General features: G+C 38.2%; 2 protein-coding genes across 3 annotated transcripts in view; one reads left to right on the forward strand and one right to left on the reverse strand.

Annotated features, from left to right (window-relative positions):
* The window catches only part of LOC105389050 (serine proteinase stubble), a 98,185-nt gene extending 86,056 nt beyond the window's left edge, over positions 1-12,129 (forward strand). For both annotated transcript variants that reach the window (XM_038113622.2, XM_048629354.1), the window contains exons 4-10: positions 2,101-2,253; positions 2,800-3,234; positions 3,963-4,211; positions 6,278-6,470; positions 6,957-7,254; positions 7,786-7,935; positions 10,689-12,129. In XM_038113622.2, coding sequence (XP_037969550.2) covers positions 2,101-2,253; positions 2,800-3,234; positions 3,963-4,211; positions 6,278-6,470; positions 6,957-7,254; positions 7,786-7,935; positions 10,689-10,826 — 1,616 coding nt within the window. In that variant the 3' untranslated portion in view covers positions 10,827-12,129. The remainder of the gene's footprint in view (positions 1-2,100; positions 2,254-2,799; positions 3,235-3,962; positions 4,212-6,277; positions 6,471-6,956; positions 7,255-7,785; positions 7,936-10,688) is intronic.
* A 732-nt stretch (positions 12,130-12,861) lies between these two features.
* LOC105389049 lies at positions 12,862-14,241 on the reverse strand. Its single transcript, XM_011560105.3, has 2 exons — positions 14,112-14,241; positions 12,862-14,011 (listed from the first exon to the last, which is right to left on the reverse strand). Exon 2 carries the CDS (start codon positions 13,999-14,001, stop codon positions 12,862-12,864), a length of 1,140 nt encoding a protein of 379 aa, XP_011558407.3. The 5' UTR covers positions 14,002-14,011; positions 14,112-14,241.
* Between the last annotated feature and the right edge of the window lie 11,526 nt (positions 14,242-25,767).

The raw sequence follows: 25,767 nt of genomic DNA on the forward strand, positions 1-25,767 counted from the left end.
TCAATGTTGTCATGTATTTTCTACTGTCAAGTATTAAAGATAAAGATAAAAGATAAAATACACTTTATTGCACACAAACAGAAAAGTTTCACAAACATAGAAAAGAAAAATGGTACAATTGGCGGCCTTATTACTAAAAGTAATCTCTTCCAGACAACCACAATATTATTAGGAAAGTAGCCAGATAATTCAGTTGTAGATATTGATCTATTTAAGAATAATAATACCAATTGATGCCATTAATCCGATATCAATATGTACAAATACGTCCGCTTTGAGTTAGGCCACAAATGTTCCTTCACACGATTGCAGTTGAGCAACAATGTGACATTGTTCCAAATATAAATACGCTGCCATAACGTTCATACGTAATCTTTTGTTCAAATTAAGAACGCGTCTTTTCTTTTTTATTGCAAAGGTTTCCCCAATTCTGCCTCGAGGATTGTTTTAAGTATTTGGGTCGTGACGAACTGCGTTAGTGACCTCATTCTTTTTTCTAGTCGAAATCGCTAACAGTCTGGGAATGTGGAGAATCGTTTCTTTTTAAGCAGATACTACCACTCGTACATAGATACATTCTTGTCTTCGTGATTTATTGCATTGTGGGATGGGGGCTGATTAGGAACATGTTTAAACGAATCGATACCAAAATTTAAATTTCTTCATGCGTAGAGAGGTTGGGAGCTTCATACTACTTTTTCAGAGTTTTTTTTTTTTGTATATGAATAATTCTATGATCATTTGTATAATTACTAGTCTTATTATTCTGATTTTTACTACAACCACACGCTTATCCTCGTCCATTCCATCAGCATTAAAAGCTTCCGCGTCCATAAATACATCTGGCCACTACCAAACCCGAAATGCTAACTGAATTTTATCTCCCTCACGATTGGCCGTTAATTCCTACACTTCAATTGGAAAATCTTGGTTCCCTTTTATGCGCATTACGGTACACAGATGCATCAGAAGTTTGCGCCTGTGGCAATGACTGAATCTTGCAACCACAACAGTATTTAGAATTTATTGAACGTTTATACTAATAATTTATGGGTTGTGCAGAAATGGGCGAACGGGTGACTTGGCGATTAGATCTAGCTAATCTAGCCTTGGCTGAGAAGCAATCGAAGTATGAAGCTATTCATTTAGTGTTTAATCGGTTACGATGTCGATCTGTTCAGAGAAATCCTGCGCTCGGCAGCCATGTTTGTGCTATCTTGTTCTATTAAGTTTGTCAGTTATTTTATTTTAATCATTTTGTTTTGTTAATGGGTTCATTATTTCTGATTATGTTATTTATATCTATGGGATTCATCTAGTCTACCCTTAGATAAGATATACTTTTTAAGTTTGTAACATAGCGTTCCTTAATTTTCTTATGATTTTTAGGAATTTATATCTTCTCCTTGCACATCCTGCTATTCTTCCTGTTCTGCTTAATTATATTCCTCTTTGATAAAAGTAGACTTTGTTTAATCCGCTTGGTCCAGTTTTTGATTATTCTGCTTCATAATAGGTCTCCAGGCTCTTGCAAATCTTTTCATTGCGCCAAGATATGTAATTTGCTAATTTTTTATAATTAATTTAGTCTTTAAATGCAATATGCAGTAGCGAGTTCGTTATCGACGTAGATAAGCGTCACTAAATCGCCATTCGCTATAAATAAAGCGCTGTGATTGGTGGAACGATGACGGACCCGTATGCTGCTCCCCTTCCGGTCACTTACCAAATGTCTCAATAACAGCCCTCTCTTCCAGGTCACCAGATGTCTCGCAAGTCCTGCATGCAATATGCAGCAGGCCACTTACTAGATCTCTTAAGAAGAACCCTCTCTTCTTATTAGATGTCTCAACAGAACCCTGTCTTCTTACTAAATGTCTCAAGTATCACCCTCTCCCCCCCGCAGGTCAATGTCTCGCAAGTCCTACATGCAATATGCAGCAGGTCACTTACTAGATGTCTCAGCAACAACCCTCTGCAGTTCACTTACTAACAACACCCCTCTCTCCTCCACCAGGTCACCAGATGCCTCACAGTCTTTGAATGCAAGGCAACAGGTCACTTACCAGATGTCTCACTAGAACTCTCCTCTTTCTCCAGGTCACCAGATGTCTCGCAAGTCGTGCCTGGCGGGCGGGTCTCGCGGCGCGTGCATGTGGGTGCAGGAGTGCAACCGCGCGGGCGGCCTGCACGCCGGGGTGTGCGTGGACGGCTTCATGTTCGGGTCTTGTTGTCTGCTGCCGCCAGAGACAGGTATACAGGGTTACCACCAGCGAACAATAGCGGCTAACTATCCATAAGCAGCGTCGGTCGCTTGTAAAATCTGAAGTAACTTGTGTGGATCTGACAGATGTTCGATAGGTGAGCGTCGCTGCTTATGGATTGTTAGTTTTGTTGATGTGTCGGTGGTGGTACGGTAGCAGTAACTAGAGTAATTTAAACACTCACACCCTTCTTAGAAAACAATATGAATTTGACCAATATGGATACCATGTTGGTATAAATGTAGCATTAATGGCCGAATGGTAAAAGGGGATTAGCTGTCTTCCGGCAGTGGTAAATAGGTAAGGTTATTGGATTGGTTATTGCAGCTGCTAGGATATCTGTATGAGCTGTGATAAATAAGAATCTGATTACATTTATCATCATCATCAGCTTGTAATCGTAATTGCCTTTAGGACAAGGACCGCCCGCAATACTGTAAGCCTAGCAAAATTTATTAAAAGGCCCTATTTGTATAACACCACTGTGTATTTTGTAAGTTATTCATACTCAATCATTCATTTTCTTTTATTCTAGAAACCCAGAGCCCAGTCACAGTCACAGAGAAACCTTACACAGCGCCATCTAGCACCACACTCAGCACTACGCACTCCGCCGAGCTGTCGACACAGACGATACAGCGGCCGGGCTTCCAGACGCAGAGGCCGTCGTTCATGACCAAGCCAATAGATGGCGCGCCTACGTCACACGGCTATCGGCCACCTGAAATAAACTTACCTTCATTAGGAAACTTAGATTCAAGTAGCGAACAAAATAGTGATATAGCTCATAAATTATCGTATAGCAGTGTAAATAAGTACCAAAATAATGTAAATAGGCCGAGCGGGGAGCCCCGGCCGCCAGTACAGGAAACTAGTCCGCACAACAAGATTTCTTCTAGTCCTAGCTTAGTGGCTAACGCGCGGCCGATGGCGGTCTCCGAGCAAGCAGCTGAAAACAGCATCTCGTCAGGTTAGTACCTAGTTCATACAACAATATGTAGATGGCGTTGATATAGTAAAATATTAAGGAACCTTCTAATTTCAATTTCTTTTGGCCGTGGAAAGTTATTAAAAATACATTAGCATGTTAAGTACAGCTTTTATCAAAGCTCTTTTGCCTGAGTGCTTTCAAAGCTTATTAGAGACTTTTGTGCTACATCAAATATATGCCAATTTCGTAGTGAACATGTTGTAAGCGATATTATCGAAAATTATCGAGTAGGTAGTTTTACATAAAAATAAGTCCTTACTTTTTCTTTGTATGTAAAAGTTCAAATGATCATTAGAATCGGCTCAAATCTTTTGAGTTGGAATAAATTAGCCCTCTCTGATTCCGTATTTTTCTTTGCGAACTTTCTTTTTAAAGTATTTTCGTAGGTACTTACCTACTTAGTATTACTTGTTAAGTTTTGTTTTTCTACCTAAATTAATATACGAGTATTAGGTACCGTTTTTCAAATGCAAAGTTAAGATTCAAGATTCTTTAGCCACAAAATCGGTGATTGGCCAAGAATCAACAAAATCTTGAATAGATTTAAAACCGCTAATTTCTTTACACATTATCATCTAGCCTCCGTGCAATATTTATAAAGAGATTTTTTTTTGTTTCAATGATACCTACGTCACTTGTAGAAGCTCCTTTCTTGCACCCTATAATAAAATATCCTAATAAACATAATCAACCCCAAACTCTTGCAGGTCAATGGTCCCGACCAAACAACGTGAACACACTCCACTGGCAGGCGTCCACCGAGGCCTCCTTCATCACGAAGCCGCGCCCCTCCAGCTGGGATAAGCCGGCGGGGAAGCCCAAGCCCACCAAGAAGTTCACAACGACTACGGCCAAGCCACACAAGAACTATGTGAAGCCTAAAGACCCGGCGTATAATATGATCAATAAAACTGATAATCAGGTCACGGAGCCGCCTAGGACGCAGGCCTCTGCAGGTAGGTTTGTTTTGATGTATTAGAGGCAGTTGCTAATATAAACAATTGAACATAATACACTCACGTGCAATGAAAAAGATCCACTCACAAAATCTCCCCACCAAATTAATGAATGTGGGCTAATTGACGACCGAATGGCGTAGTGGTTAGTGACCTGACTACTGAGCCGATGGTCCCGGGTTCGATTCCCGGCTGGGGCAGATATTTGTTTAAAGACAGATATTTGTACTCGGGTCTTGGGTGTTGATATTTATATTTAGTATCTATCTATGTATTTGAGTAGATATATCAGCTGTCCGACACCCATAATACAGGTTCTGCCTAGCTTGGGGTCGGATGGCCGTGTGTGAGATGTCCCCACATATTTCATTTATTTATTTAAATTTGGTGCTATTGTTACTGGAACCTTTTTATTGCTCGTGAGTGTATCATATTAAATTTCTGGTAAGTATTAAATATATAAAACAAACGAGATGTGGTAGACCCTGGTTCCTAAACTAGGGTGACCCTGTGTGTCAGTAAGCCAATAGACGGGAAACTTTCATAACATACTAGCTGGTTCACAACGCCTCTTACCCTTCCCTACCCTCCACCCTACCTTTACTTTATTTAGATTTTAGTTAAGTTGCTACTGAATTTGTACTCATAAAAAATTATAAAAATATCAAGCTCACATTTCGCAATATCATTCTCACTATTAAGAAACTCATTTTGGATATATGAAAATCACGAATACCAAGGGATAACCTGAAAAAGAGCCCTTAAAAGTTGAACATTAGTGACAAAAACATAATATTTATTACATTTTCGTCTGGACTTTCACCTCATAAAGGTCAAAAACGGTCTAAGGGTTGAAAAAAATATAAATTATACATGTAGGGTCGAGTCGTAGACTTAACTACCCGACTTATAGCCATTTGTCGCTCATGCATTGAATTTTTTATGAGGATCTCCCATTTCTTTAGAGTAATATTTTTCAGAAACTTGAGGTGATCCTAGAAAGCTAGACATTTTTGAGTAGACATAAGTACTTTAACAATTTATGCTAGACAGACTTGAGTGATTGAAATTATCTTGTTAGTACTTACCTAACTCAGAAATATCTAAGGGTACTTACATTAAATCTACGAGAAAACTACACATTTACATTCTGTCATTCGTTCATCCAATCACAGCGCCGCATTTAATAACAGATTCGAACAGTTCGATTCGTTGTACAGTTTTATAATGCCCAGCACCCGACACCCCGACAGCCGCAAAACCTAATTTCTAATTTCCCGCAAAACGTGCCTCCCCATAGGTTCATATCTGCCAACTACGAGTTCAATTTTAAAATCAATTTCGGCGAAGACACCTTTTAGTTCGGTGGAAGTTATCAGTTTGTTGGCAGGCGCTAGTTGTTGGCCGGATGTTTCCTCTGCCACGTCTGGAGGCTCCACCATCTTTGCGCTGCGAAGTGGGTGCAGTTTGAACGGAATATGTACTTCCGGTTTGGTTTTCCGGACGAAATTCAAGACTTTCGGGCGTCATAAAATAAGCTGAAACTTGTTTGTGCGGTTTCGAATTTTATTTAGTGGACTTTTGAAAATTCTGTCTGTGGTGTTTCCTAGCATTTATAAATGTATGATTTAATATTGACTTTGTATTTTTTATACCTACTGCTTGTCACCAGCCTTTTATAAAGCTAATATAGAATATTATCTAGCCAATAAATCATTGAGTATGTGTTCTGTTCTATGTCTGTCATAAAAGTAAACTGAGAAGTTGATAATAAGCTCCTGAGTGCGCGTTGATCTTTGATGATAAACAACAACGGACAATTACACCAGTCCTAGTCCACTGTATTTGACTTTTAACCCCATTTCTCTCATAACCGTACCTAAAAACCCCACATGTCATGTGATAATAAGCTAAGATAAACTGTTCTTTGTGCACAAAAAACAGACACAGTAACCAAAAACTTAATCACATACATCATTATATTATCTTCTCTCTCTCTTGTCTTATCGCTTAAAGCGATTTCTTCCAGACAACCTTTAATAATCTACAACCCTCCACCCTTCCAGAGTGCGGCGTGGTCCGCATGTGGCCTCGCCCCGAGACCCGCATCATGGGCGGCCAGGACTCGTCCTTCGGGCGCTGGCCGTGGCAGGTCTCCGTCAGACGGACGAGCTTCTTCGGCTTCTCGTCCACGCACCGGTGTGGCGGCGCTATTATCAATGAGGGCTGGATCGCTACGGCCGGCCATTGTGTTGATGAGTAAGTTTGGACTGTATCTAGATGTAATGTTGAGTCACAGGTAAGAGGGAGTTCTCTCATTAGAATTCACACGTGAATTTATGGCCTCTTTAAAATAGGCCGGTTGATTTCAGAGAACTTTGGTGCACCTGCACACGTCAGATTATTGTGTGATTTGGGCGTATGATATGGACAAACAACAACTTTTTTTTGAAATGCAAAAGAGCCTTTTTTAGTAAGCATCAACAAAACTACTTATAGCTGCTAAATATTTTGTTCGATCGCCACTAACGCAACTTTCTTAACTTTCGTTATAATAAATTGTATTTGTACTATTTGGTTATTCTATTGTACATAGGTAAACCATTTCTATTAACCGTACAGCTAAAACCGTGCGTCAAGCGTCTACTTACCGTAACATGTACAACATAATATTATCCAGACGCTCAATACACCCCGCCGCCTTATTTCCTTTCCGAGCTTATTGTGAAATCTTTACACTTCCAGCCTGCTGACGTCTCAAATCCGCATTCGAGTTGGCGAATACGACTTCTCATCTGTGTCCGAGAAATTCCCGTTTGTAGAACGAGGGGTGGCGAGGAAAGCTGTTCACCCGAAGTATAACTTCTTCACGTATGAATACGACCTGGCACTGGTGAAGTTGGAAGCGCCTGTGTTGTTTGCGCCGCACATAGCTCCCATCTGTCTGCCGGCCACTGATGATCTGCTGGTGGGCGAAAATGCAACCGTGACTGGTTGGGGAAGACTCTCTGAAGGAGGGGTTTTGCCGTCGATTTTGCAAGAGGTACGTGCTGATAAGTTAATAAGATAAGCAACGTTAAAAAAACCGTCATTGAACACTCAAAGTTGCTATGGCTAAGAACACTCGTGATATCATAACGTATGGTTTGACCCAAAAAAATACCTCGAAAGTTATGCAGTGCAGTCATTTTAAACCTATAATACCCATCTTTTACATCGGGGGTCAAAAATTAAATTAAAGATTAGAGTTGACTCGCTGTGAAGTTTTCTTAATGATGGTTATCATAAAAGAAATGGGTCAGTTATTTTGCTGTTTACACCTTTGTTTTGTTTTCAAATTAATTGCATGCCACCTGTAGAGGTGGATTCGACCTTTCATTGTTCCCACAACAATCTACGCACAAAAGAAACTCATAATTAAAAGACATAATATATTTCCAACTTCCCAAGACCCGCCGAAATAATTAATCACGTCTCCAGTAATAGCTCGACAATTTTTTCGTCCAATTTGTCCTTATTAAAACGAGGCGCCCAATTTTCTTTCCCATAATAAAGATTGACGTTTTTTTCCCAGGTCCAAGTGCCGATAGTATCGAATGAGCGATGCAAGTCCATGTTCCTGAGTGCTGGGCGGCATGAGTTCATTCCCGACATCTTTCTCTGCGCAGGACATGACCGCGGGGGCCACGACTCATGCCAGGGGGACTCCGGGGGACCCTTGCAGGTTTGTTGTACTACACTCACGGGCAATGAAAAAGTTCCAGGGAGAAAATGATTAAATTACTCCTAAGCGGAAAAGACTAGCTTAATGACGCCGTCTGCAATATAGAACTACATTTAATTTAAAAACGCACCACAATATTAACAGACATTTTGTTTAAATTTCCTGTTAAATGTTTAAAAAAATTGAGGCCATTCAATGGAGGAATTTTGTGAGTGGAACTGTTTCTTTGCGGAACTGTTTCTTGAGTGTATCAATTAATTTGAATTTAATCAGTACGTATTACTGAGAGGGGGACTAAGGACATTTTTGTAAACGTTTACTAGAATTAGCCGAGGGCCCATTCTTTCCCGGGAGACACAAACTGAACACTATCAATTAGTTTCCATAATCAGTAATACTGAGAGGAGGGAGACTAAGGGACTTTTTGTAAACGAAAAAACAGTGCTCGCAAATATTTTATACCTGATCTCGTATCCTAATAGTCCTTCCTTATAGCTGAAATTCTGTAGGTAGTCTCAGTAACTAAAGAAGATATTTTTATAATATAGCCTAGTATCAACATGTTTAGAATATCGTTTGATCTAGAATATTAAAAGAAATTCTGTGACATTAAATTCCTTCAAAACATACGAAAGCCCAGCGGGAAAATAAAGATTTATCCTTCAATTCTGTTTGAAAGCTCCCAATTTTCCGATAGGAATTCGAAATTCGTATACCTACTACGTAAACTTTTTTCCAGACTTTCAAGATTCATTTATTGAATAGGTTCTGTGGTTCGCCGGGAATTTGAATTAAATTTGTAAATGTTCGTCTGCTGGAGGTACCTCGGCAGTACTGTGGCTCGGAAACAAATTTTAAAAATGTTTCGTGCACACCGCAAACTTTCTGCGTCTTTGTGGAACATTCTAGACAGAATGAAAGGGAAACAAGTTTTAAAAATGCAACAAAATGCGCCATGTTTGGCTTAGGAACGTGACTTTTATTTATTAGGATTTTCTGCAACTCACATTAGTAGGCTTTACTGTGCTGCATTGCGTGTTTGGCTGAACCTAATCCTATAACACACCGGGCAGAAGTGGACTAAGCGAGAGTATCAAACAGAATTCTTAGAGTGCTAAGAGGTCTCAGAGAGTTTGTCAAGCAAATAAAGCTCTTATTACTCCTTTACAAGTAGCAACAATCTGTACAATCGCACGTCATTAGAGTCTAAGGCACGTTTTCACTTTACTGAACAGACAAACACTAAACAAGCAGGCGGGTTACTCTATACTGACGAAAAACGAACGAACGAGAGCTGTCGTGCAATCGGCTCGTTTAATACAACGAGATAAAGTCGTGGCTATCGCAGCAAGGTTCCGAAACTTCGTTTTTCTTCTTTGAGAGTGACCCCCCAGTTTCAGGGTGCAACGGTTTCGCAAGAAATTCAGGAGAACACTTTTCGGGAGCGATCAATCCACCTTGCCGAGCATTTTTCACGCTTCTTTTATTCCCTGAAATATTTCACGTCGCATGTATTTTATTTGGAATTTTGTAAATAAACATAGCACAGAAGAATTTTTAAAATAAATGTCGCGTATCTTGAATTTGTTTGGAGAAAAGCGCATGGTCCGTTGCTTTTTGTATTTTAAAATCTACTTTACCTTCGCTTTAGCTAACTAGATTTTTCGTATCGTCAATTCTTTAGAGTGCAAGTGTTTCTTGGTATTTAAACGATAAAGGGAATGATGGATACAAAACTTACTTACTTCATAATAATTAGATTATATTACTTTACTTACTAATTCTCTCCTTTGCGATCTTGGGCCAGCTCAGGGACATCTGCCCAAGACATCCCAACTGGCCCAGTAGATTATGTTAGTAACTTATAAATAGAAAATATTCCCTATTGGCAGACACCATGACGCACATAACATGTGCCTAATACTATTCATGATATAGAATCCTCAGTTCTCACCCCTAAGTATTCTAATGGCTTGGACTCAAGTTTGTACGGCTATTTGCGTTATTCAACTATACAGGGTGTTGCAAAAAGGGTATACTAACCAGAAACCAGCATGTGCAGCGGATGTTATATCTGAAATCAGAATTTTAAAATTGGCGTAAAAAAAACCATTCTCCATAGTAAAAAGTCTCGTGAACAAACTAAGTTTCTATGGAAAATGTTTTTTTTTTTCACGAATTTTGAAATTCTGATTTCAGTTTCGGGCTTAGATAATATAACATGCTGCACATGCTGGTTTCGGCTTAGTATACCCTTTTTTCAACACCCTGTATAGTTAAGAGGATCAGATAGATTGGCATATTGTCCAGGGATTGCCTAATGGGTTATTTAGGCTTTGCCTGGGAATTAGATTAGAGAGTTATTTCACAAGTTTAATTGGCCGTAGATTCTTAGTTAAGTGTGTTTAATTACTTACTGGGAAAGTGTGGCGTAACATAAACAAGCTTTGTACTCCCTTATGGAGCAAGTCCAAAGTACTAAGTAGGCCGCAATAGTATTATTATATGGTAGGGTCGTAGTTTATTAGAGATGGTTACTGTTTTGTGGGCATATAATATGTAACAGTCATGAAAAGAAGTAGGTATAAATAAAAAAAAACATCGTTACATTTATAATGTATACCTAATTAATAAAACTTTTATAAAAAAGCCGAGTCGGACAAAATAAGCGATAACATTCACACTGCGTACATTTAATGATAAATGAACCAAATGGTTAAGTTTGAAGTTCAAATATAATTTTCATTTTCCAGGTCAAAGGCAAAGACAGAAAATACTTCCTGGCGGGTATCATCAGCTGGGGCATCGGCTGCGGGGAGGCGAACCTGCCCGGAGTCTGCACCAGAATATCCAAGTTCGTCCCGTGGATCCTGCAGACTGTCAACACATAGACTATTCAAACACCGAACGTGGTTGTGATTCATAAAAGAACAAAACAAAGTGACGATCGCGCGAACCGACACGATTCGAAAATGGAAACGCCGAACCGGCGAATCCGATTCGCATGAAAAACAAAAGACAATCGGCGGACTCTCGGCCGCCGCAGTGTTTGTGCAAAGTGCAAGTTACCTTCAAAAACGTTGATTCGATTCAACGTTTTCTGAGGCGTTTTATTCAAGGATATAACGTAACACCGAAACGTTGTGGTTCTAGCACGAGTATTAAAATTTATTATTCAGATGTTGTTGTCCGTGTTAAACGTTTTGTGAAATGTTTGCTGTGTAGTTGGTTTGTGTTCGCGGGCACGCCTGCATTAGTAATGGCGCCGCTACTAGACTGCGAATTACTCCGGAAGTTACAATGATTTGCGCTGAATGCAGTTTGATCCTTTCTGCTTTCACGCTAAACCAAAAAGTCATTTGTAAAATTATTAGTTTGGCCATTGGACTCGTGCTAATCCTCAGAAGCTATGCAGAACTCGCGACTATTGTGAAATTCTGTATGAATCTTTTCAAAGCTTCAAATATCGGTGTAAGTATAGGCTTGGACATAAAAACGCCCAAAATGGACTCATGAATTAATGATAAATGGACTTTAATGTAACAATTATTGAATAAGATAATAATATCAAGTGACGACGTAAACCTTTACTTTATTTACACTCTTTTATGTTTGACATAAAATAAGAGTGCTGTTTTTATGCCAACAAAAATTTAAATAGTAATAATGCATTATATGTATGTAAATATTAAAAAGCCTGCGCTTACTTTTCATAAGTCAAATTGTATATTTTTGCATTTATACAAAATATTTTTTGCGTTTTCGTGCAAAGAATTTTCTTTTTATGTAAATACTGCATAGTATTTTCTTGCCTATTAGATGCTTTGTAGATATAACAGTATTATTTTTAATTTAACAATAAGACAAAATCGTTGTAGAACTTTTATGTAAATACGCTATTCCTATTTATAGTTTTTTTGTAAAAAAATATCTATGAAATTGTATTTTTTGTTAATGTTAGCGATATAAGCATGTTATTGTAAAAATATAAGAATTTTATTGTAGAAATAATGTGAATGAATGACCAAATCACACACATTATACATAATTATATGATAAGAAGTGCTACTCCAGTGATGTGTCTGTAGGAATATTATATTTTGTTTGAAACATAGTTTATAGCGGCGTTGACTCCATTTTGTTCTTTTTCAGTAATTTTTGTTAATGATTAAAATAATGAAACTATTGACAAAAGTTGTGAGTTTCATTTCTCATTTCAGATGATTATACAGTAAATAAGAGGTAATGAATATACGAAGACTAGAATATAAATTACTAAGACCTTCTCTGTAGAATAAGCTATAAAAATATGTTTTCATTAAATCCTGTCAATAAAAACTTTTATTTTTGTAGATAGAAAAGCTTCATGTTTTATGTAAATTTAGAGACAAATGCATGTCTACAAAATTTCATATCGTAATCATGGGTTTTTAAACTTCAGTCAGGTACATGGTAGGTACTATTTATTATTCTGTTGTTATACTAACGACATGATTAAAGAAGTATTCAAGTAGACCCATGGATAGTTAGACAATATCTAGACCTATTGTTAGATAGTCTAAATATATCTTAGCTTAGTGCTAGCACCATTTGTAAGTCTATCCCATTCCTTAGCCATCTAGGCACAGAATGGAGCAGCCACAAATTACAGCCGGGCCATTAGGGACTGCCTAGGTCACCTAGGTTAGATAAGATGAATACTGCGGTAGAATTACATCGATAATCGAATCCGAACCTTATTAACGAAATAGCAAAATACTCTTATTCAAAATAATTTATTTCCAATTTCATTACAAACATAATCATCAGGTTTAATTTCCATCGTTAAAAAGTTGCAGTTCATTCAATTTACAATTATTATTTACAGGAGCATTCAAAGTTCATTCGTATTTACAGTTAAAATTAGACATGCGTTTCTGCCATGCATTACAAGCACCAACACAAGCCGAACACATCCATGACAGGAGTCAGCCAGGCTTGAAAGTTCCTCACTGAATCGTCACCGTAGTAGTTACTGAACCCAATGTACCACGAGGATATCACACTGTCGTAATAGTATATCAACAGATCTTGCAGCTTCGAACCGCAACGGGAAAACCCAGGGTGCATCACCGTCGGCGCATTCTTACAAGTTATCATACAAGACTGACAATCGTAAATAGCCAACTCTCTTGCAGTGGACCTCCTAGGATGACCCACCTCTAGATCCAACACCCAGGTCACATCCTGAGCTCTCAAATCGAGGGAGCAAAACGCATCAATCAAAAAATTTGGATCGTACGCTTTGTATTTCATTGGATTGTAAAATAAATCCGAAGGCAATTCGAAGTATTTGGCTAAAGGATCGTTGGTGTCCATTGTGTTGTTCAAAACATTTTGGTCCGAACTAGTGGTTTGATCGAATTGATTGGACGTATCCATGTTTTCCGAATAATAGTCTACAACTGAGTTTTGAGCTAAGGGGGTGTAATAAACATCATTTTTGTGTTTGGGTGGAGAAGGGTACAAACTAGGGGACATGTTCATGTACCCTTGGGGCATCATGGGTGACAGGACAGGGGTGGTAGGTACTAGAACATGCTGCGTGGTCAACATAGGGTACACTGAAGGAATCACTAGTGGGGAGTTAATGAAAGTAACTTGAGGCACTGGCACAGATATGACAGGACTGAGGACGGTTGTAGTTGGCGGCCAGTGCCACTTCTGCGCAGGAGTGTAGGCTTGTACGAATCTGTTGTGGTATGATGCATCATAATAGGGTATGGTAGTAACTGGTACGGTTGCTACTGCGTTGTAAGCGGCACTATACGGCACTCGACAGTAACTAGTGTCTACATTAAGATTATTACTGTACTGCAGTTGTGTGGAAGTATGTTGATGGGGTTCCGTATCAGGGAATATTTCCCTTTTGATGTTGTTTCTTCGTTGTCTCCAGTTGTAAAGTCTTGTATAACCCGTCTGTTGTTGATAGTTTTCAGTTTTAGCGGCCCGTTTTGGTTTTTGATCATTCGGCGATGACTTGATGAAGAATTTTAACTTCTTTTTGGGTGACGCTTTATGAGCCATTCTTCAGATTCTAAAATCATAATATTTATATTAATATAGTGTAGATGACGTACTATTATGCTGAAATGGTATTCACTTTACTTAATGTTTTACACAAGTAAATTACTTACATGAACAAATTTGTTTGTATATCTAATGATTGCGCACAACATCAGTATTCAAATTCAGTGATTTCTTCAGTTCATATTAAAAAAAATATTTATGTTTATTTTGCTTTGTTGCTTATTACCATCTTATTACTTACATTTTTAGAATCTCAGTCAATAATAATTACTGAGGGTAGTTGTGAAATCGTAACGTTTCATTTCACGCTCATCTATTTACTGTATTTATCTGGTATCAATCGAAAAACAAATTATTTGTTTAGAAATCTTGGTAATATGACAACATATACATAAATTATCCAAAACTACAAACACATCTGACACCAAAATGGACATCTCAACTACTACTTCCATCGGTAAGTAAGAATAACAAATCTGACAGCTAACTCGCAAATACAAACTCCAGAGTGGTACGGTCAGGTGCAGAGAAACCTGACCCCCCTCTCATAGTAACAATGCTTCTGAGAGGGGTCAGGTATATCTGCCCCTTACTGTACACTCTGAGATTATCAATATAGAAAAAATATAGTGTCAGGGCTCTTATTTTTAATTATCTCGGTTAGAAGATTTGTGACCTTATTCAATGGTACAATCAAATGGTGGTCATTAGTTGAACCTAAAACCTGGTACTTACCTACAGTTTTTGGTTTGTTTACACCATCTTTTTCGTATTTTATTAAACTAAGTTCCAAACACATACTCCAGACTTCTACACGACTCTGCCTCTGTACCTACACAATTCAGCGGGAGTATATCGCAGTGGCCATTACAACTGCACACTCTCGCCTGCATTCACGTCTAACGACCGGCCATTGTGCCGGATCGCATTTTCCACTCGTTACTGGGAAGATCGAGATTTTTACACAATTGCAATACACTGCCCGCCGTGGCAACAATACGCGGACATTGTTGGGCAAAGACGGAGGATTGTGTGGGAAGAGGTACCTAGGAGTATGTATTATATCATAATAACCGTTCGACTGTTGTAAATGGTCGAAGAAAAACACATAAATGAATATGGGTGATGACCATTATTTTAAGCAAACGTAAAAGGTATAAATAAGTATATATTGTGGAGGTCGTTATCGGGAAATAGGTCCATGGCCTTGCAGCTTACCTAATGGTAAGCATCCATCTTTCGGCATCGTACGCAACGGACGCATCACTGAATGCTGTACTAGTATTCTTTGAAGTAATAGAAATTCACATCAATGCGTGCACTTCATCGGCATTGCCGACGCTTTTTCTCCATACATTTATGAAGATCCGTTTGGTCCGATACGTACGATAGGCGTGTCCGCGTGTTCACAACAAAGTCTAAAATGCAAACACTCGTTTGCACAGCAAATTACGCACGGCAGATATTGATTAGTATATACGAGTATTATATGCTTTCCCGATGCCCAAGGACAAAACCGTCCACATAGCACGTAGTGGCCTAGTGACGATCCTAGGAAGAGGCCCCTATGCTAGGCCAGCCGTGTACCGAGCCGTTCTTGTTGATGATTTTATTGATGATTAATTAATTTATGATGTTATTTGAACATTCTATGGATCGTAGGATGTTAAGTAAATCGATATACGTGTATTCATAGTAGCAAGAAACATCATAATTTTAAAACGTTTCTTTTAAATTAAACAAGATACTTAGCAACGACTAAATAAATTCTTAGACTGAAAATAGCAACATTCAATACAAGAAAGAAGTACTTATTTCTCCAGTTTTGCTAAGGTTCTTTGTCAGACATAAAAAGGTAGAAAAGTAAAAGAAATAATATTCTTAATTTATTTTAAAGTTCATTGGCTTTGAGCGACGAAAGTACCTTGATTGGTCCGCGGAAAGTAAAGCCGCGTGCTTTGCCAAGAAACAAATGAAACTCGATAGAAACAGCTGAATCGCCATATGTGTGTGTAGGTATATAACGTAGGTACCTAGTCTAGAAGAAAGAAGACTAGAGAACAGTGGATAGGGTAGAATAATGTGAGTTGTATTGTGTTGTTGTTATTGTTGCTAACTTGATGTACTTTTGATTGCCTGAACACAAGCCAATTAATTTAAACATGTTTAAAAAAAAAAAACTTTTTTAGGTGGTACCTAGTTATTATTCTGTGACTATACCTACTTATTACCTTCTGAGGTAGGCAGGTACCTGCTCTGAAAGATCTAGTGAGCAACAAGATTTATACTATCTTCATTAAAAAATGTTAAGCCAGCCTGTTAAGAACACAAATAGACTTATCTCTTTGAACTTTTGAACACAGCCACTGTTCTTCTTCTGTATTCATTATCCGGGGATAAAGACCAATTCAATACCGACCTGGGACTTTCCCGGTCAAAGGTAAAAATCGTACGAGACAATGTTACAAGAGTTTCCGAACAAACTGCTATTTTCGAAGGAAATAAAGATTATTCTGAGCGCGCGGAGCTCAAAGACTTTATGTGAGCAGTTTTGCATTTTTGTGTTTATTACTGGTCCGCACGGGTCGCCTCGTCCCTGCCTCGGGGGAAAAGCAACTATTTACTCGCTAGCAACACAGTTGGTGTATAAAATTAAGAATAAAATTAAGAATAAGTGGGCGCAGTAGGTAATGCATCTCTGCCTACCCCGCAAGGGAGTACATTAGTACAAGGCGTGAGTGCGTGTGTGTGTAAATTTATTCTTAATTTTATATACCTACCAACTGTGTTTCTATTATAATTATAATATGTACTACTTATGTATTTAACTTTAATGCATCCATCTGATCTGTATGTTTCCTTAACAATAATAAAATAAAAAAAATAATATGTATAATGTATTGTATACCTTGGTTTCTTTTTTGAAGAAATTTACGTAAGTATATATGAATTAAAGTCCTGCTCAAAAACTATAAACCTATATAGGATCAAGAGTATATCACAGCGTAGGCAATAACTGGATTTTGAAATTAAATTGTTTGCGCTGGGAGTATAAGTACATACTATAAGTAAATAATAATCTCTTTTGCTGACTATTCATGATTAAAAATAATGAGCCTACTCCTCACCTGAAGTGATAGTATATAACTATACTTTTATGTATGTATATGTGTGAATGAATGTATTTTTTGTATACTTACCTACAAATCATAGTAAAAAAAAATCATTTTACATAAAGTCTTAAAAAAGCTGAAATCTGTTTTAAAATAAATATTATATGAACCATTTCAAATCCCTTTTAAAAACTGTGTACGAAGCATTTTAACCCATTTCCGTAATTGCTGTTGCATTAACAATTTTCATTAAAACTTTTCAGGGTAAGCGAAGTTTTCAAAGTCTGTAGCTAGATGTAAAAAGAATTTAACTAGCCAAGGGCGTTTCTATAACGACTCTTTCAATAAATTTCTACTAACATCTTATAAGATTTAATCTGTAATAATCATAACCGTTTTCCCTTTCGATCGGTATACTAAAATCACAATATTGTATCTATTAGCCACTCAGGTTTGATTCAGTCATGGGATTATGTTTAATTATTTGTATTGTGTTTTTGTAGGTACATGTACAGATTAATAAATCTGCCCCGCCATATTTATACCCTATTTACAGGCGCTCAAAAACCTTTAGCCTCTTTATCTTCTCTTCAGAATACCATGAAAATAATTGCGTCAATTTCCAAAGCAATCCCCGACTGTAGCACGGAGGAGTCGCGAAATGCTAAAAGATTACTAAGAAAAATGGCTGTTGCCTTCAAAAATGACGACACAGATTTGTTTGTATTAAGAAGACGCGGTCCCAAGGGCCGTCCTTATCATCCTCTTAATCTATCCGCTTCAGTTACTGGGAATGTTGTAAAAAGAGAAGTGTTTAGAAGTCAGTGTGGCTGTTATTATTTGTGGTATGATTGCTTAATGTTAAAGGAAAATTCACGTTCACGCTTGATGACAATAAAATTAAGTCAGCCAACAAATATCCACTTTGAGTTTTGAGGAATTTTATGACGCGTATTGGGAGAGGCCTAGTAGCCTGCACAGAAACCTGACCCTTTTAGAGTAATATTGCTACTGAGAGGGGGTCTGGTTTATTTTCAGCCCACTATATTCTGCAGTATTTGTATTTCTTTATTTATTCAACAACAATCCATTCATTGTATTTGAATTTAAAATGCAGTAGATTTTCGTCTTATGATGATGCTTAAATAAGTAAACGGTTCGAAGACCTTCGTGGGAATCAATGCAGTTTTACGGTTGCATAATGGTCGCACAACTGTATTTCTGTCATAAGAATAAATAAATAAATAAATAAATATGTGGGGACATCTCACACACGGCCATCCGACCCCAAGCTAGGCAGAACCTGTGTTATGGGTGTCGGACAGCTGATATATCTACACAAATACATAGATAGATAGATACTAAATATAAATATCAACACCCAAGACCCGAGTACAAATATCTGTCTTTAAACAAATATCTGCCCCAGCCGGGAATCGAACCCGGGACCTTCGGCTCAGTAGTCAGGGTCACTAACCACTACGCCATTCGGTCGTCAAAGCTAAGATCTTATTATTCTTCACGTTTACCAATTTCCCTGTTCCGTGGAATCTACTCGGCCAACTGAGGAGGCCCTTGAGTTATTTACGGCGAAATATTGTCGGATAGTGGAAGAATAACCGCTGCCAAATTTACTGCCTCTTGGCAGTCTCGGGTTCGAGTCCCGGGGGTGGCAATAGTTTGATTTGTTACAGCCAGATATTGTTTATGTTTCCCATATCCGTAGTGGAGAGATAAGACTTTGAGCGTCAGCAGAGTAGGTTTTCTGGAGTGGTAGTGGTTTGATTTATGTTGTGTATTATTATATGAAGTGTTGTATATTTTAAGATAGTCGCTGTATTTTAAATACATATATTATATATGATATTATAGTTTTTCGGATTATAACAAGAAATTACTCCTACTACCACTACCACCTACTTAAACCACAACGTCGGTCGTAGGAAGCTGCAAAAGTTGCAAGCTGCAAGTTCTTACAACATTTAAATTTAATGTATTTTGTATCCCGTTTATAGAATAAAATGAAAAAGTTAATTACCCAATGCATCACGAAACAAATGTAGCGGAACTAAAGGAGTTTTGTTTTATTTGTTCATTAAGGTTGCTAATTTACCAAGATAGTTAGTATTACGCGTTCAATTTGGTCTCTATGGGCTTGACCTACTTGATTGCGTGCGTTTGCGTGTTGTCGACTAAACTAAGACATATACAGGGTGTTGCAAAAAATGAAAAATAGTAAGTTGATATGGGACCACTTTGTATAAAAGAACTTATAAAAGTTCTAGAACAATAGTGGTTTAAAAAGACCCATATTATTATTAATAATTACTAATAATTATTTATGCATAATTACTATTAATTACTATACTTACCAGTTTTGCAACACCCTATAGATTAACAGATAAATCCTATATATATCTATACATACATAAATGGTACAAGTGAATTGTATATTTGAAAAATAACTTGTGCAATACACTATTTCAAATTGCCGATTCTTACAGCATGCAGCAGCTGACAGGATAACCCTTCATGATTTTTAAGTTGTCATAGATAATTTACGAATGTTGTGTACACCTTTATTAATTGGCTTCGACAACGAAATTATAATTTTAATACCTACCTATTTGTTTTTAAAATGTTAGTTGTATAAGCTGCTGGTGTTCCAGTTGAAATAAATAAATAAATGATGTGTCATTAAATACAGATAAATATTATGATAATATCAAATCTGACGGAATCCATCGTGTTATTATTGTTTAAGGTCATAGCTCATTACAGCCACCTTGCACCTGACCCTATGCACATACGCAAGTTAAAGAATTAACTAGTCATGTTACGTTTTGACGGTCGGAAGGCGTAGTGGTTAGATGCCCTGACTGCTATGCCGAAGGTCCCGGGTTCGATTCCCGGCTGGGGCAGATATTTGTTCAAAGACAGATATTTGTACTTGGGTCTTGGGTGTTGATTTTTATATATTTAATATGTAGGTATCCATATATGTATTTGTGTAGATATATCAGCTGTCCGATACCCATAACACAGGCTCTGCCAAGTTTGGGGTCGGATGTGAGATGTCCCCACATATTATTATATATTAACCTCACTCACCTCACCGATCCCCGCGCGTAATGAGATTCTGTCTGAATCTGTATTTGTAGCAATTTCTTATTTACTGATTACAGAATAATAAAAAAATCTGGAGCGATTCCCTTTGGATCTGCCCTAATTCCTCTTTTGATGAATCTAACTCGACTTACCTATTGCGTTCGGGGAACGAATGAGTATAATCCTATGAGCATAAAAATGTTTTTCCTGGGAAAGCTTTTTTTAATGATTAAAGAGAGTAATGGAGGTGTTGGTAATTATTTCTTGGAACTCCCTCTGTTTTTGCGCTAAAACGTATTTAAAAACAGATCATTCTTAAATTATAAATGTCGTCGTCTGTTTTATTTTTAGTTTTGACCTTTTACATCCTAATCCTAACTAATATTATAAATGCGAAAGTAACTGTGTCTGTCTGTCTGTCTGTCTGTCTGTCTGTTACTCTTTCACGCCAAAACTACTGAACGGATTTGAATGAAATTTGGTATACATACGGTCTAGACCCTGGGAAAGAACATAGGCTACTTTTTATCCCGGAATTCCCACGGGAAAACTTTTTAAGGCGAAGCGAAGCGCGCGGGAACAGCTAGTCCACTATAAAACGAAGAGAAAGTGAACGCTAATTTACTGTATGGTCTTCCTTTGTGGGAAGTGTTCGTTGCACTATTACAATTAGTACGTACGGTGGCCTGCGCCTAAAAGTATACAGGCGGAGTTTTTAAAATAGCGATCCCTGATGATGAAGGGACCAGCTACATCTGTTATAAATCCGGGGACGTGTTGTGTGTGATGTGTGAAGCAGTGGTGTTTATGTGGATGTGCTTGAGCAGCATTTGAGCTTGAGATCGCTATTTTAAAAACTCCGCCTGTATACTTTTAGGCGCAGGCCACCGTACATACTCGTATTATTATTTTCTTCATACGCAGTTCCTATCATCACTTACGCTTTCTGAAAAGCTTGTGTATGACTGGAGCTCTATTAAATATTGAACACACATTTATGGATGGATGAGGAAGGCCGAGGATCGAGTGTTGTGGCGCTCCTTGGGAGAAGTCTATCTACAGCAGTGGAAGAAGTAAATTAATAACAATTTGCTATTTGCTAACTCAATTTGCTATTTAATGTATTGAATAATCCAGCTTCCCCTGAATATCTGAAATCTAAATTTTCTTTCCTAAGTTCGCATGGACGTGCATTGAGATCTAATGAGAACAAGATGCTCAGTATACCTGAACATAACGCTGCCTCTTATGGCGATTCCTTTGCTATGAAGGCGGCGTGCCTGTGGAACAGCTTACCTGTGAGCGTGAGGATGTCACCATCAATTGCAACTTTTAAGAAGAGTGTGAGGAATCATTATTATCAAACTCTAGGTTGGTAGATATTATTATATATTTATGTATTATATGTTTATGTATTATATTATAATATTATATATTGTAAGAATATTGTATATTGTTTGTAGAATCGTCATTTATTTATCGTATGGCTTTACTGGTTAGGTACATAAAATAATATTAAAATAAGAATTTATAGACGTCACTAAAAACTACAATTATTGAAATATGCAGTAGCGCTGCTGGTGAGGTTGGTGAAGTCATCGGCAGGTCCGGCATATTTTGTGATAGGACACTCGAAGACGATGTGGTCTATGGTCTGCTGTGGGTGTCCGCATTCGCAAGCTGCTGACTCGCTCCACCCCCACTTATGCCAGAGGTATGCACAGTTGCCTACTCCTGTTCGCAGGCGGTTAAGTCGGCACCAGACACTCCGCGGTTCACAGAAGCCATAATAATATATGATTTTAGTGTTTTATGCCCGCTAACAGATGTCACTATCTAATTGCCTGCATCGCGGTATTAAGATTTCTTGTGATACAATGACTTTCTGGATGTTATAAATATACGTTACTTCTGCCAGCAAATAGTGGTTTGATTTGGACTTGTTCATGGTCCTTCGTTAGACGGATTGCGGAATCAGATAGTCAAATTTTTGGTCCGACGCAAGTATCGGGGAACAAGGATTCCCTGAAGGTGCTTTGGGTGGTTGGCCAGAGCGTCAGACAGCGAGAGCAGCCAGTGCAGCGCGGACAGCATCGGCAGAGCTCCTGGGTGCACCGTGGCGGATGACAGCAGTGGCGCCGCGAGCTGCGTCACCCCATCTGCCACGCAGCGGCAACAGGACGAGCATGGGAGTGGATCACAGAAGCCGGTAATAATAAAGTGAACCAACTGTGAGTACATTTTGACAGTATCAGTTTGAGTAAACCCCCCCCCACAAGTGCCAGTGTGTCAGTGTCAGTCAAGTGTCAGTATGGACATTAAGAAAAATAGGATAATTTGTCTTTGGTTCTGTAACGTTCTTTCCAGTTCTTTCTCTCATAGACAGTAGTTAGAATAATTATTAAAATTTAGTTAGGACTTAGAACTTAGAATAATTTAACAAATATTGGTCAGACGGGGAACCTATGTCCGATTTTGGTTCTGTGAGAAACCAATCCAAAACTTGTAAATTTCAAAATTGTCTTTGGACTTAGCAAATTTCAAACATTATTCTACTTCTGTCAAAATGTCGTCTTCTATTACAGTGCCACAAACTTATCTGTTCCGGTGAGAGCGAACTAAATTGATCCATATCTCATTATTTACAAATGAATTATATATTGATACAGATTAGATGGGTTTATTGAAACCACAAGAGCGAATTACTACTATTGGCAAACTTAAAATCTTATAGAATGAAGAAATATTACACATTTACGTGAGCTGTCACCGGAACAGATAAGTTTGTGGCACTATAAAGGTCAACTTGGCTCAATTTCCAACATTGTTAAAGCGTATGAAAACTACAAAAAGGCACCAAAAGACCGTTTAGCCAAGGAATCATATTTACAAACCAGACTAGAGGCGTTAGAGGCTCAATTCAAAATTGTTACTGATAATCATACAAAGATACTGTCTGAAGCATCCGATGAAATAATGGAAAACCACGAATATTTCTCAAGCAACATGTACTCGGAGGTCGAGGAAACGGGTTCCGCTCATCTGGCATAATCTTTATTGACCAAAACTCATTTCGCATAACTCGTATGGTCTAAACTTTTTTGGCCGAACCATCACTTTGCCAAGACTTATGTGGCATAAGGCTCGTTTCGTCTAAAACTCTTTAGGCACAATCTTTAAACACCTAAGTTTCGTTTGCTCAAATTTATGTTCGTCTATACCTATGTATAATCTTGTTTCTCCTAATGTTATCATAATAAATAATATATTAAGTATGTAGTAAATGTACAAATTGTGGTATTTTTCTCCTACATCCCGAAAATCACGATATTGTTCATACAAAAAATCGAAAGTTAACGACCAATATAATTATTACAAACCCCATGAGATCGAAACCTTAAAATAGGTGCGACGACGAGCAAAGCGAGGAGGAGCGTGTTAGGTGCACATGTTCATCAAAACCAAAGCGGAGCGCAGCGAAGCGGAGCGGAGCGATTTCCAAACAGCGGAAACAATACAAGGCACCAGTTTGCGCTATGTAGGGAGACGCTCCGTCAAAGTTAAAGCCAAACGAATATTATTACTTTGTATAAACCTATGCCATAGCATTATTAGGCTATTCAAGATTTGGCCATACCATTATTAGGCTAAACAATGTTATGCGAAATAACTTTTTACTAAACGAGATTTATGCCATACGATTTTCGGCGTAACGAGACTTTGACCAAACGTTACTATGCAATACGAGATTAGGCAAAAAAAAATTATGCCAAAAAAGGTAGAACCCGAGGAAACGTACATCATGTACAAGTCAGACCTAAAGGAAGCTCTATCCCTCGTCGTGTCTGTTGCATCGGATGCTTCTAAACAGATAAACAAACAAGCAACTACCAAGGGGGAATCTCATGTTCACTTGCCTAAACTTTCAATTCCGGTGTTTTCTGGCAAATATTTAGAGTGGATAACATTTAGAGAATTATTCTTATCATTGGTCCACAACAACGATGCATTAGACAATGTACAAAAAATGCATTATTTAAAGGCGCACCTCTCTGGGGAAGCTGAGCAGCTCTTACGGCATGTACCAATCACAGCTGCAACTTACGACGAGGCCTGGGTGAATTTAAATAATAGGTACAATAACAAGAAGTACTTGGTCAATTGTCTAATGCAACGCTTTATGGATCAACCTACCATTGTAAATGAAACAGCTTGTGCAATCAAAAATGTGCTAGATTTAGTGAATGACACTTTGAACGGTTTGAGGAATCTAGGTGTACAAACCGAGTCTTGGGATGTGTTCATCATTCACGTGGTTTGCTCAAGGTTGGACTCTGAATCCCGAAAAAGTTGGGAAGTTAAAATAAGTACCTCGAACGAACTGCCAACCTTGAACGAATTAATGCAGTATCTAGAAGCTCGATACAGATCCCTTGAATACTTAGATACCGAACAAAAGCCAACACAGTTACATTTAATGCACGCAACTGCCACCAGTGTCCATGCAGGAGCCATAGGGTGTGCCTACTGCAAAAAACGTGGCCACAAAATCATCCACTGCAAGGAATTCTGTAAGCTACAATATGAAGCACGACACAAGTTTGTTATAACCAACAGGCTATGCTATAATTGCATAGGCCGTAATCACTCTGCCAATAGCTGCCGCTCCATCAACACATGCCGCATCTGTTATCATCATCACCACTCATTGCTTCATCCGACGCCAGCTTCGGGGTCGCATGTGGGTGGATCCAAATCATCACTGGCCGTAGAAGTCAAGGCAACAGGTGCCAATGCCAAAGCAGCATCGGATAACCCTGGATCATTACCATCGAATACAGTCCACCGTTCACATCAAATTGCTTCACCATCACATACAGTCCACTGTTCCAATCATATCAACAGCATGCATACAAAAATAACATCAGGTGACAACGGTAAGCAAAATACTGAAGGCGGCCACAAATTGAGAATCGACAAGGCCAACACACATTCAGCTTGGTCACGTCACTCAAGCCATTGGTCATCATTCAAAAGAAGTCGAATATCAAAATGTTCGAAAAATAGGAAATCATTCAGCACACAGTCCCACGCTCACGACCCATCCATCAATCACTTATCTGCATGTCCTACCGATCCATTCAGTAACAGCTCTGAAGTCCAGTCCAGTTGGAGACGAACTTGGATTTCTAATAATCACCATCATCCCCAGGTCGGTAGTTATTAGGTAGATTGATTACGCAAATTTTCGAAAAAAATGGGTCGTAGTATTGTATTTCGTGATAATAAGTTGTATTGCAAATTAACTATGTTAAAATTTTATCTTACTCGTATCTGTCATCAACTGTTATCGTTCATCATTTAATATAGTATCATGTTGTATGTATTCATGTCTTTTGCAAATTCTTCATAAAACCGAGTACCAATCTGTCTCAACCAAAGCATGTATTTTCTACTAAATAGTTTTAAGATCGCGCAAGGTGCATACCAATGCAATTTTTATCAACCTTTTGTTTCTATCAATGCATCTTGTGACACCCCC

This window comes from Plutella xylostella, chromosome 23 (genome assembly GCF_932276165.1).
Source record: "Plutella xylostella chromosome 23, ilPluXylo3.1, whole genome shotgun sequence".
Lineage (NCBI taxonomy): Eukaryota > Metazoa > Arthropoda > Insecta > Lepidoptera > Plutellidae > Plutella > Plutella xylostella.